This window comes from Filicampus tigris, chromosome 14 (genome assembly GCF_054856515.1).
Source record: "Filicampus tigris isolate MCC_2025a chromosome 14, RoL_Ftig_1.0, whole genome shotgun sequence".
NCBI classification, from domain to species: domain Eukaryota; kingdom Metazoa; phylum Chordata; class Actinopteri; order Syngnathiformes; family Syngnathidae; genus Filicampus; species Filicampus tigris.
Genome location: NC_141230.1, coordinates 20,075,960 through 20,089,038, shown reverse-complemented (window position 1 = coordinate 20,089,038; position 13,079 = coordinate 20,075,960). Strand labels below are relative to the sequence as shown.

Here is a 13,079-nt window from a genome sequence, read left to right as displayed (position 1 = left end):
AATGAGTGACAGTAAGCTTTCTGGGAACTGCTTGGTCATCGCTGTTAACTGCGAGACGGTAACAAACTGAAATCTTGCAAAGTAGATGTCGTCAGATTACTTGACTGCGCTCACAGTGGGATTGTTCCATAAAAGAACTTGTCATTTAAGACTTTGGAACATTTAAAAATGATTTTCCACATTTTATTTTTTTTTATTCCATTTACACATAAATATGTATGAAGGTAAAATTTAAACGTGTAAAGGGCTTAATGAAATTGCAAATTAAGTATATTTGTATACAAAATGCGTTCATGAAACAAACATTTTTAAATAAAAAAAAAAATAGAGAGTACGCATTTAAGTGTACCGCGTGACGGCACAGACGCGAGTCTCAGTCAAGCTTCACTAATGAGCCAAAGCAACACAATTGACTTTGTGTTAATTTGCTTAATTGATCAGGACTGAGCTGCTTGCTACCATGGCAACAGTCAGCACCTGACCCAGACAGGATGTTTTTGCATGTAATTCGAATTTCACACAGAAAGTTCACACGCACACACTACTACTACTACTTTCCTCATCCTTGTCATTGAATCCTTTTCATGACATCATCTTTCAATCAGGCATGTCTTCTGTAATGGAATAGTTCATTGACTTGTACTTTTCATTGACGCGTGTCTCTTTCTTGTGTGTCGCAGGGCTTTGAAGACCCAAAGGACAAGTGAGTTTTTTTAAAAGTATTTCCGCGTAAACGTACAGTATATTAGTTGTGACACTTGGATTTAAAAACGTTCTTTCCCTGTTGGCTGCTGGGGGAGTTCCCGTTGATATTCCCCGTTTGCTCGTGGTCGCTATTTCCAGTCTTTCTGTTGCCATGGAAACCCTCCACGTACCCGCCTACACCAGCTAGCAATAAGACTTTCACAGCTTCAAAGCGGACACCAGGGGGCGGTCGTAGCAGTGTATACAAAAAAAAAAAAGTGAACCGGAGTTCTGTAAAGCGGGTGCAAAAAAAATCAAGGGAAGTGATGCGTTCAGGTGCAGTCAGACAAGAAAATAAGTGGGGGTGTGGGTTAGGCGGGCGTTTTCAAAAAGCTGATGCAAAGACTTCTCTAGAAGTAAATGTGTTTGATGGATCTTGATGGGATGCATTCGAGTTCAGTCATATCAAATATCAGTTTGATGCGTTCATGTAAAGTTGTTAAAAAAAATGTTTTGTTGATGTTTACTGCCTTTTCTTGGAGTGAAGATGTTCTTGATGGGGCGCACTCAGTTGTAAGAAAATAAATTCTCAATGCATTTAGTTGCTGCTGTTAAAATGTTTTGTAGATGCGATGGTAAGACACCTTTGCACTTTGGAAGCCTGCCTGCCTGCTTGCTGGATGTCATCCTGGTCCCTCACGGGCTGTCTGTCTCCCTTTTGTTTGGGTCTCTTTTTCTTTTTTTCTGTTCAGACACGCGCAAGAGCACATGAACCCCGAGGATGAAGTGGACGAATTCCTGGGCCGAGCCATCGACGCCCGCAGCATCGACCGCCTCAGGTCGGAACACGTCAGGAAGTTCCTGCTCACCTTCAGGGAGGCCGACCTGGAGAGCAAGGTCCCACGCCGATCCTCCTCTTTTTCTTCTTCTTGACGCCGATGATCGTCACACGAATGTGAATTTTGACATTTGCGGTGCAGTACTCCAGACAGGTGGACTCCCGCTTCGGGGCATACGTGGCGTGCGCTTCTCTGGTCTTCCTCTTTATCTGCTGCATACACGTCGTCATCGTGCCTCCGTGAGTCGCACGCACACGCAACATTTATATCCCAATTTTTTTTTTTTAATAAGTGAAGCACTCATTGCTTCATATTCTTATCATACAAATACGTTAATCACAGCTAATCTATATCGAAAATATTTTCTCCATATGAGATGTTTTAATGTGTTCAGGTACAGTTGTTAAAAAAAAAAAAAAAAGCAAAGCTAAGCGTTTTTTGGTGCATTTGTGAGACTTTCAGGTCAAAAAGCTGTTTCTTTACATGACCTAACATTTTATTTGATTGCCCTGGAATCTAGCTTTGATATTATATTTTGGATACAATCTTTTGCAAAAAATTACTTGTATTAACCAAACTAGCATTTTGTTGTTTCTTTTAAATGGCACCTTAGGGTTTAGGAGTTTATAGTGATGATTGAAGCTATACTTTATGTATTATACATGACATAATTTATAGACTATATCCAGTCTTGTTTTTTTTTTAATACACATTTTTCTAATCGAATAATTTTGTCATTTACCTCATTTGCTACGTCAAGTTTTTGTAAATGACTGAATAACGTGACTAAACTAACTTCATTCCCCCTTGAAATGCTGTGAAATTTCCCAGTTATTATTTTTTGGACTATTACTACTACTAAGTGTCGTCGTTGCAGTTCGGGCGTGATGAGGGGCTTCTTCACGTGCTGCCTGTTCCTCCTGATGGCGCTGGTGTTCGTGTCCAGCGTCTATTGCTGCTACGGGGTGAGTTTCCGGGCTTAATGGTTTGGTCCAAAAACGCCAGTAACCGCGGCGGTGCGTTCAGGTGTTCCCGGCGGCCCTGCAGACCTTCTCCAGGAGGATCGTCCAATCGCGTCTCAACAGCACCCTGGTGGGCGTGGCCACCATCCTGGTGGTCTTTTTGTCGGCCTTCGTCAACATGGTGAGTGGCGCGAGCGTCGCGGTCGTGTTCGGCGGTCGCAAGCGGTTGACCTTTTGAATCCTCTTTCCTCAGTTCAGCTGCAGCGGGCGCGACCTTCGCGGCTGCATCGGGGCAGAGCTGAACATCAGCCGGGACGCGGTGGACGCCTGCCACGCCCGCTTACTCAACTACAGCCTGGACGCACAGACGGGACCTTGCGGGGACCAAGCGCCCTTCTGTGGATTTCCGGAGGTACAGCGGGAAATAGAAGCTCCGATAAGTGAAGTTAATTTGAAAAAAAAGAAAAAAAAAGTAAATGTTCTTTGCGTTCAGGGACAGTTGTGAAGATGAACTTCCGATTAGGGCCCGACCGATGTTTTTTTTTTTTGGGGGAGGCTGATCCTGATTCCGTTATTTGGCTGACTGATATTCAGATAACCGATTAATCGGCAGATTTTAATTTAACCAATATATAATGGAGTGGAAAAAAACGTTTTAGATCCCTTAATGCTGACAACAATAAAGATCAATTATGGGCAGAACATTTGATTGTTTTAAAATACTTTGCTCTTTAGTATTTAACTTTACAACAGAAAAATTAAGGAAAAATTTGCCTTTTTAAAAAAAATTTTGTTTTAGTTTTTAAAATGTTTGCCTGGATGTCATATTTCTCATGTTAAAAAAAGTCCGAAAAAAAATCTGTTTTTTTCCCCCCGAATTTTTAAAGTGTTTGACTAAATATTGTCATGTTAAAAAAAAAAGTACATTTTCCAAAAAAAGGCAGATTTTTGCTGATTCAGAAAGTGTTGATATTAGCTTAAATTTTTTAATGCATTCAAGTAGTAAAACCTTTTCTTTTTTTAATTTGAGAGGTTCATGTGAAGTTCTAAAATGTTCTCTAGTTACGATGCATTCCAATGCACTTGTCAAAAAGCCATTTTCTAAATGCGACACATTTAAGTGTATTTGGAAAAGAGTTGAATATTACATTGTGGTTGCGCCACGTTCAGGTATGGTCGTAAAAGACGTGAGGCGTTCATGGGCAGATTTAAAAATGAGTTTGCTGGAATTTTTTTTTTTTTTTGTGTCTCCTCAGTACTTCTCGTGGTGCGTGGTGCTGAGCCTGTTGGCATGCTCGGTCTTCCTGCAGGCTCACAGCCTGGGCAAGCTTGTGCTCATGCTGTCCATGGAGCTGCTCTACCTTCTGGTCGTGGAGCTGCCGCGGGCCACGCTCCTCGACAACCGCGACCTCCTCGCCGTGGCCAACGCCGCGTGAGTCCTCGACACCGACTACGCGTCGCTCGCCACCGAGTGGAATATATCGTCGCTGTCCTGTGATAAAACACTTTTGTCCAATTTTTTTTTTTTTTAAGTTTGAAAAATGTTCACGTCAATGCGATATCTGTAACGCGGAAACACCATTCACGTAAAAATAAAAACATTGGGGGAAAAAATAGAGATAAGTGTTTTTCACATGACAGCGACGATACGCAGTAGTTGAATAAAATGGCCGCTCAGAATCCCCTGCGTCGCCGCTAGGAAGTCGGGACCGAGCGAATGAGTCACAACGCAGTCGCGATTGTCTAAATGAAGCTGCTAAGTTCACCTCAATATGGTTCCTTAGAACAAGATAGGGTTGAATCACTACATCTGTATAAATGAAGCTCCTCAACTCACTTCAACGTCATTTCTCAGCACCATGATGGCAGCAAATGCACTAATTTTGAGTAAATGATGCGCCTTGGCACAAAGACTCCATACGATGGTTCCAAAGCATGTTTGTTTGTCTGTCTGTATGAAAGTCCAACTTAGTCCAGCACAGTCTGTCGGCACCAAAGCACACCTTTTGTATAAATGAAGTGCCTCAATTAACTTCATCATAGCTCCTTGGCAGCAAGACTCCACAAGATGGCACCAAAGCACTACTTGTACCCAAATGAAGCTCCTCAACACCACGATAGCGATACACGACGTCTCTCGATGGAGCCAGAGTGCTTTTTTTTTTTTTTTTTTTTTTTTTTTTTTTAAATGAACAAGTCAACGAAGTAAAATTGTGAAGTCCATTTAGGATGAATGTGCCGGTACTACTTCTACAGTGACTGAATACTAAGGGAATGATTCCAAATGCAGCCTTTGTGTGTGTGTGTGTGGACGAAGGTCTGACCTTTCTTCTCTTTTGTCCCTCTTAGCGAGCAAGTGAACGGAACCAGGTGAGATCAACACGTTGTCATCTTTCGCTGCGACCCAGCCCAAAACCTCATCCGTGTGCGTGCGCGCATTCCGCAGCTGCGTGGTGGAGTCCAAGATGCCGCTGAAGATCATGACGCCCGTGGTCATCACCGTCTTCGTGCTGGCGCTCTACCTGCACGCCCAGCAGGTGGAGTCCACGGCCAGACTCGACTTCCTCTGGAAGCTGCAGGTCAGCTCGCCCCAAGTGAAATGTGAAGGTGCAGTTGTACGAAAGCTAAATAGAAATTCCCCAAATATGTGTTCAGGTTCCGTTGTAAATGTTTTCAAAAGGTGCAGTCGTCGAAAAAGATGTTCCAATTGGTGCATTGTTATTGTAAAAAAAACAAAAGACATTCTCTTCATGTGATGTGTTCAGGTACAATGGTAAAATAGATGTATTGTCTATTTATGCCGTAGTCAAACAAGAATCTCAAAGTATTTGATTTTTTTTTCAACCACAAATTTTTACTGTAGCCAAAAGGCTTTTTTTTTTTTTTTTTTTTTTTTTTTTTTTTACAATTGTAACTAAACACTTCATAACTCCAGATGGGATGCACTGAGTTGCAGCCCTGAAAATACATTCTACAAGTTCTGTACATGTGACACTCCCTGGTACTGCGGTCGGGTATGGTTGTGGGTGAAGGGGATTTTTTTTTTTCTTTAAGGCGGCATATTTAGAATAATTTCTCGACAACTGTACCGAAAACTGAATATGCTAGATGTGATGCGTTGAAGCGCGGTCGTAAAAACAAGGTTGCGTGGATGTGCAGGCGACGGAGGAGAAGGAGGAGATGGAGGAGCTGCAGGCGTACAACCGCCGGCTGCTGCACAACATCCTGCCCAAGGACGTGGCGGCGCACTTTTTGCAGCGCGAGCGGCGCAACGACGAGCTCTACTACCAGTCGTGCGAGTGTGTGGCCGTCATGTTCGCCTCCATCAGCAACTTCTCCGAATTCTACGTGGAGCTGGAGGGTAACAACGAGGGCGTCGAGTGCCTCCGGCTCCTCAACGAGATCATCGCCGACTTTGACGAGGTGACGGAAGCGACGCCCCGATGCAATTTTTTTTTTTTTTTTTAAAGACTGCATCTAAACAAAAGAAAAATGATGCGATGCATTCAGGTGCAGTTGTAAAAAAAAAAAAAAAGAAAAGCTTAGTCGGGATGGTTTTTCTCCTTGTTTCATCCAATCAAGTAGTATTCTACTGCCCTCTGGTGGCTAAGGCACGCACACCAGAAGGATCAGCAGAATGTCCATTGAGTTAAAGAACGAGATCATGATGCGCAAACTGTTTGAATTTTGGGTTCTTGACGTGTCGGCAGATCATCAGCGAGGACAACTTTCGTCAGCTGGAGAAGATCAAGACGATCGGCTCGACGTACATGGCGGCGTCGGGCCTGAATGCGTGCACGTACGACAAGACGGGCCGCTCGCACATCCGCGCCCTGGCCGACTACGCCATGCGCCTCATGGAGCAGATGAAGTACATCAACGAGCACTCCTTCAACAACTTCAAGATGAAGATTGGTGAGGACGGCCATGGCACCCGCGTTCTCCACAAGAATACTAAAGCTGCCCCCTCCCCCCTTCCCCCCCCCCCTCTTGCGGAGCGTCAGGTCTGAACATGGGCCCGGTGGTGGCCGGCGTGATCGGAGCCCGCAAGCCTCAGTACGACATTTGGGGCAACACGGTCAACGTGGCGAGCCGCATGGACAGCACCGGCGTGCCCGAGAAGATACAGGTGCAAAACATTCACCAACACCAGAGGAGATGATGTAAAGAGGAGCGGTTGCACTTAAGACAAAAGTAGTACTTTGGTGCCCAGCAACTTGAGTCGAGGATTTTCATTGAGACAAAAGTGCCGCCATGTAATCGTGAGATGATTTCAATTCAAACAAAAATATTTGGTGGCAAACTGTTCATGTGAGTTCCTGGTTTAAAGTCTGATAAAAGTAGTGCTTTGGTGCCATGTTATAGTGAGTTGAGGACCCCTCCCCCCCCAAAAAAAACCTCAGGTTTCCCGACTTTTTGGTTTTTACTAGGAGGAAAGTGGCCCCTAACCAGAAATGAAGAGCATGGACATGAATCACAAATTGCATCTATAGATTTTTTTTTTTTTTTTTAAATGGCTGCATAATGCCAATATGCTCATTTTGTTCCCCAAGTCTTGCTGACTCATCTGTTGTTCTCTCAGGTGACGGCCGACTTATACCAAGTTCTGAACTCCTACAATTATTCGCTGGAGTACCGAGGTGTGGTGACGGTGAAGGGCAAAGGCGACATGATGACCTACTTCCTCAACAGTGGACCCTCCCACAGCAGTTAACACTACCCCCCCCCCCCCCCCCCCCCGCCCGGACCCTGAAGTGGCCACGCTAGAAGAGGTCCAGCTGGACTGACAGGAAGTTGAAGACCCCCCCCACCTTTACCCCCATAGAACTCGAGACCAAAGAAGCCAATCAACGCTCGCCGACATTTCCAACGAGCCAAAGTCTTGTGAGCGGCCACTTCCTGTTCCTTACGCTGTCCACTTGAAAGCAAAAAAAAAAAAAAAAGTCAGCAAGAGATGCTTTTATAACTTTTGGACATTTTCTATTTTGCCTTTGGAACACCAAATCCTATATTTTGTACAAAAACATTAGGTGTGTCATGTACTTGTATGATTTTAACACTCTGGCAACCGACAAATAGATGGAGCACCCCCGCACGATGGTACGACCCAGTGAATGTCTAATTGAGGCCTTTTAACTTCATCACTTTACACAAAAAGTATTCAATACTACAGCTGGTTCTGTTGCATTTTTAAGTTTTGAATACAACTTTGGTGACACAATATTGATTTTTAGATCATTTCAACTGTATGAGTTAAATATTTTTCATACAGAGCAGAACTAGTAAAAATCAGGGAAATACACCAGTGCGGATGCTCTTAATGAGACTTTATATGACACAATGTATAAAGGAGATGTTTTATTGTTCTTTTCATGAATGGCTGATGAAAGTAATAAATGAAGCTAGTGTCTCATTTGAGGACTGTTCACTCTTTGGCCAGCAGATGGCAACATCACTACAACTGGTTCAAAAAGGCCAGAGAAGCATTTTTAACCTCTACAACTAAAACCTGATAACTTTTTTTTGTTGTTGTTGTCATTGAACACCTCATACAATTTAAGTCAGGGGTGTCCAAGTCCGGTCCTCAAGAGCCCCTATCCAGCTTGTTTTAGGTGTATCCCTATTCCAACCCACCTGATTCAAATGATCAGCTCATCAGCAAGGTTTCCAAAAGCCTGATTTGAATCAGGTGTGTTGCAGTAGGGATACACTTAAAACAGGCTGGGGCACTTGAGGACCACACTTGAGCACCCCTGATTCAAGCAATGTCTCTTTAAATATACACACACACACACACAGCAGCCACAACATTAGGTACACCCGCATCTCAACAGGTAGTGTACCTAATTCAGTGTCCGTTGTCTTATGACATCACAATTAGCAATGTTGATAAAAGGCTTTTGTGAGCTCCGATTGGATGCTCAACTTAACTCCTCCCCACAACCCCAAAAATAAGAAATGCAAATGTCTGTAAATAAATAAGATTTTTTTTTTTTTAGGCAGCATAGCATAGCTAGAAAAGAAAGAAAAACACCATAACTGCCACTTTGAATTCTCAAAAAGTGAATCTGTCAAGTCATTTTTGGTTTTGAAAAACTGGCCAGCGGGCACGTTGAGCTCAAGGTTTGCGCGTCACCTTCAGGGTCATTCGATTTTGTAGTCAAGAGTGTTGTGTCCAGGTCATGAGATGATATCGTCAGTTGTTGCGGTCACTCGCGGGGGTGCGTTTAGGGTCATCGGGTGTTGTGGCCGTCAGCTGTCCCTTGTAGTTGCTCTCATGCTGCATTCAGGGTAGACAAACTACAGTCTTGTGGTCAGGGTTAGGAGATGCTGTCATCGTGGTGCGTTCAGGGTCAGCAGATGGCACTCGCGTTGGGTTCAAGGTGAAACCTAGTCAAGCGAGTTGTCGGACACCACTCTCCTGTCCGACAACTCGCGTGGTGAGCTACTAGCGTCGCGCTCTTGTGGCGCATTCATGGTCATCAGATGTCGAAGTGGCTCATGTGTTGTGTTCAGGGTGGTCAGATGCTGGCCATGTCATTTTCGTGGTGCGTTCAGGTCAACAAAGTCTCTCTGGTGTTGCATTCAAAGCGGTCAGATTGTGGAGTCACGGCATCGAGACGTTCCCGTAGTCGCCCTCGCGTTGCGTTCAAGGCAGTTGGATGTAGTCACTGACCTCTGGCGTTCAAGGTCCCGCTCAGACGTTGTAGTCGGGCGCCTTGCCCAGGGGCTGCCTGAGGTGCGTGTGCAGCGTCATGCAGGAGGCGACGGCCACGTGGAACAGGATCTGCCACAAGTTCCTGAGCTGGAACAGGTACATGTTGCACACGCACACCAGCCCCAGCGCCAGGAACGACTTCACGTTCCTCCACATCGTGAAGTACGCGAACAGGAAGCACTGAAGAAACGCGGGAACAATCGCGCTATCATCTTAGCATATTCGCATGTTAGCATATTCGCACGCGAGCCAAACCTGGTAGAGGCAGGCGGCGGTGCCCAGGAAGAAGGCGATGACATAGCTGAAGTCCTCGTCCTCGTCCTGAAGGACGCTCTCGATGGCGTGCACGCCTCGCAGCAGGTTAAGCCCGCCGCACAGCACGCTGAGGACGCAAGACACGGCGCCGGCAAGCGTCAGCGGCGCCAGCGTCTGCGTGGGAGCTGGACCACGACGACAACAACAAAAGTCACTCAAAAGCACTTCCGCACTGATCCCTCCATTGGTCATGCCCGGCGCGTGCAGTACCGATGCCCTTGTACTTGGCGGAAGAGCGCGAGGAGAAGCCATTGACGGCGTGAAGGTCGTCGGGGATGAGCTGGTAGGGAGGACGCAGCTTGATCTCCGTCTGCATGTCGGCCATGTTGATCTTGGTGGAGAGGGAGCGAGGGCTGTTGTAGCGATGCTTCGTCTTCTGGATCACAACGTCTGAAGCGGCGACAACAGCATGTCGTCATGAGTGACGCACGGTCAGAATGCAAGTTATAAACACACACAACCGAGGTTCGATCTCTCATGCGCACACAGAAAGACAACCATGCACACAAACGCAACGGCAGACAGACACATAATACACATACAAAGGGCCAGGTTTATAATAGCGTTAGATTTCTCTTTGTAGTTGCTTTTATTTTGTTTGGACTTTTAATTCAGTTTTTAGAGCAAATTGGTTAGCTTTCATTTTTTTTCTAAAATGCTTTACTATTAAAGTTCTCGTAAGTGAGCGCATGTGTGATATTGGCAACAATGAAAACAAAGGACATTTTCATTGTAATATAAAAAGATTTATTTCATAAATGTAAGACTCTTCTTAAGAATTTAATTGGTTCTGGAAGAAATTTCTCAAGTAGAAAATTTTGTAAGTAGAGACGCGTTTTCCATGTAAATTCCCTAATCCGTTCCAAGCCCCCCCCAATATTGAGACATAAATGCATCAAAACATGTAACAAATACATGTTACACTTAAATTATTGCACAATAAATGACAGTTGTGCATCATGTAAAAAACAAAGAATAGAGTAAAGAATAAAAATGGTCGTTTACCTTTTAATTGCTGTCCTCATTACTTTAATTGTCTTTGCCTCGTTTCTAATTCACGTCAAACTATCGGAACACCTCATGGCCCGGGGGGTGAATGACGAGGACGCGGCATAGACATATTTATCACATATCTATCTATCTACACACATAGACACGTACGGTAAAGGTTCTTCTTAGCCAATGGGATGCCAGGAAGATGCTAGGCTAGCCAATGGCAGAGCAGCTATGAGTATGTTGCGTTCAGGGAAATCTGGAGCTGCGAGTAGCAGCCCGTACTGTATTTTTACCTTTCGTATCCTGAAATTTCTTTCGTAACAAGAGGCAATATTTTCCTGTTGAGGCGTTCCGTAACTTGAAAATTTCGTATGAAGAGACGTTCGTAAGTAGAGGTACCACTGTACTTGGTTCAGACCGACCGAACACGAAATATTGCATCAGGCCACATGTCTGGTGTGCCTTTGTTTGCAAGTCAATCCACTAACCAGACATGCCAACGTACGTCCTTGCTCCCCATTCTCCAACCCTGCTCTTTTTGGCTCAGTCCCAGCCATGTTTGAAAGCCGGCTGTGGACGTGCCCATTGACCGGCTGGTTGCCAGGGACATGATTCCACTTCAAGTTCACATTTGCAAAACCTAGCAAAATGAGTGACTAAGCAAATATGCGGATCAAACGCTTCATTGGCATCGCCCGGCACGCATTCTCACGCAAACTTTATATATGGAACCGCACCGCCAGAAACGCTCGACTCGTGTTCGATCTGACCGTAGCATTGGACAACACACAGAGACGGACAGAGAGACAGAGCAAAGAGCATGCTAAAGAGTAGGCAGTCACCAAATTGTATGAAGGAGTACGGCCTGATGGCGGCTCCGACGCGTTTGCCGTCGTAGGTGACGATGAATTCCTTCTGGAGTTCATCCAAGAAGCAGAAGGCTAGAACGCTCGGGTAACTTGACAAACACACCATCATGTAACACACACCCAGAGCGCTCGTGAAGCTACACACATGCACGCACACACACACACAAAGTTGGTATTAAAACAAAGACATTTACCGTATGCTCTCAAAAATGGCTGCCTCTAATTGACTAATGCTGAGTTCAATAAAATAGGAACTCAAAGTGTTCCAAAGACAAAGAAAAAAACATGTCTGACAAGCAGAATAAGCTTGTTTGTTTTGTTGACAAGCACACTCCATCGCTTATCACAACTATAGGACACAATGCCAACTTTAAGTGGGCACTGTGGAATTTCTAAGCGTTCATGAACGGCCTCAAAGTTTGCAGTGCATACTTGACGTTGTAGGGCCCACTCCTGAAGGTGCATCTGTCGGGGAAGTGCAGCAGCTTCCTGGAGAGAGCCTTCATGTGCTTCCTGGTCTCGTGCAGCTCTCGGTCCTGCTCGTAATCGGTGGACGCCGACAGCGGCAAGCCGTCGTCCACGCGCACCACCGAGGCGAACACTATGCCTGACATCTCAGCAAGACAATCCAGCCAAATGCGTCCTAAAAACCAGGTGGTGGGTTAATTCAAATCGACAGAGCATGAAAATGCACAAACCTAAATTGATTTAGACTTAGTTAATGGTTTAGTCTGAAACATGTCAGAAAATAGCCCAAAACACTGATCGTTGTTTTCAAAAGCAAAACCAGACGTTTGCCTTACTTTGGAAAAAAAATAATTCCGAAAAATTGCTCTGCTTTCATTGACAGAAATCTGGAAACAGTTACAGTACTGTTGAGAGGCTCAAATTCTGTGGATTGATCATTTTGAAATAAACTTTGAAAATATTTATAGAGTAATTTGATAATCCCCTCAAAATTGGCACCAGCTCAAGCACAACCCCACTCGAGGTTAATTTTTATAGACTCACTTGAGTTTTATTTTTTTTACCACAACACATTTGAATTTTGCCTGGGGAATAAAAACAGCAACAAAAATGTTCCACGGACGTGACATCACAACCATGGACAGCTCCTTTCCCGAACGACGCTACACACGCGACTCAACTTTGAACATTTGCATCCATTACAGTGCAATTAACTAACTGAAATAAACATTGTTCCAAATAAGGCCGACAGGCAAAAGCGCGAAAGACGTAAAACCCACTAAAAATATTAGCATGTGGGCTTGTTAGCACGTAAGGCTCCATTTTGTTTTACAACAAAATGAAAACTCGAGTACAACTAAGTCTTGTAAAATATGACAGTTTAAACTTTAAAACGTCATATTTAATGACATTAATGGACGCAGCTGACTAGCTACTTAGCAGTTACTAGCAGCTGCTTCAACGCTTCCGTGTGGCTAACGTTAGCATGCTAAGGAAATGCTAAGGAACGGAGGCTTGCTACGTGAAAAACAAATTTAGATATGAATTTGAGTTGTGCTTGGTACCTGAAGAATTGAAGAAGCATCGCGGAGTTGTTTGAGACGTCTGAAGTGTGCCAATGTGCGGAAAAGTGACACATTAATCACACATGTCCACCCATTGCCGATGAAGCTGGTTTGACTGGTGCTACGTTTACGTGGCTGCTTCGCGAAGCATTGTGGGAAAATTT

General features: G+C 44.6%; 2 protein-coding genes across 4 annotated transcripts in view; one reads left to right on the top strand and one right to left on the bottom strand.

Annotated features, from left to right (window-relative positions):
- Positions 1 to 7,898, top strand: part of adcy5 (adenylate cyclase 5) — a 25,404-nt gene extending 17,506 nt beyond the window's left edge. The window contains exons 10-22 of the mRNA XM_086050780.1: positions 681 to 703; positions 1,437 to 1,581; positions 1,665 to 1,762; positions 2,401 to 2,488; positions 2,550 to 2,666; positions 2,739 to 2,897; positions 3,742 to 3,917; positions 4,835 to 4,855; positions 4,932 to 5,064; positions 5,645 to 5,908; positions 6,196 to 6,400; positions 6,490 to 6,614; positions 7,068 to 7,898. Coding sequence (XP_085906906.1) covers positions 681 to 703; positions 1,437 to 1,581; positions 1,665 to 1,762; positions 2,401 to 2,488; positions 2,550 to 2,666; positions 2,739 to 2,897; positions 3,742 to 3,917; positions 4,835 to 4,855; positions 4,932 to 5,064; positions 5,645 to 5,908; positions 6,196 to 6,400; positions 6,490 to 6,614; positions 7,068 to 7,199 — 1,686 coding nt within the window. The 3' untranslated portion in view covers positions 7,200 to 7,898. The remainder of the gene's footprint in view (positions 1 to 680; positions 704 to 1,436; positions 1,582 to 1,664; positions 1,763 to 2,400; positions 2,489 to 2,549; positions 2,667 to 2,738; positions 2,898 to 3,741; positions 3,918 to 4,834; positions 4,856 to 4,931; positions 5,065 to 5,644; positions 5,909 to 6,195; positions 6,401 to 6,489; positions 6,615 to 7,067) is intronic.
- sec22a (SEC22 homolog A, vesicle trafficking protein) overlaps positions 1 to 13,079 on the bottom strand; it is a 26,641-nt gene extending 13,562 nt beyond the window's left edge. The window contains exons 1-7 of one of the 3 annotated variants that reach the window (XM_086050787.1): positions 12,916 to 13,079; positions 11,816 to 12,026; positions 11,357 to 11,520; positions 9,729 to 9,908; positions 9,459 to 9,643; positions 9,162 to 9,383; positions 7,292 to 7,403 (exon numbers count right to left, since the gene is read on the bottom strand). In XM_086050787.1, coding sequence (XP_085906913.1) covers positions 9,183 to 9,383; positions 9,459 to 9,643; positions 9,729 to 9,908; positions 11,357 to 11,520; positions 11,816 to 11,997 — 912 coding nt within the window. In that variant the 5' untranslated portion in view covers positions 11,998 to 12,026; positions 12,916 to 13,079 and the 3' untranslated portion in view covers positions 7,292 to 7,403; positions 9,162 to 9,182. Of the gene's footprint in view, positions 1 to 7,291; positions 7,404 to 7,828; positions 9,384 to 9,458; positions 9,644 to 9,728; positions 9,909 to 11,356; positions 11,521 to 11,815; positions 12,027 to 12,915 lie in introns of those variants that run through there. The other 2 variants (XR_015089464.1, XM_086050786.1) reach the window with 2 other exon arrangements.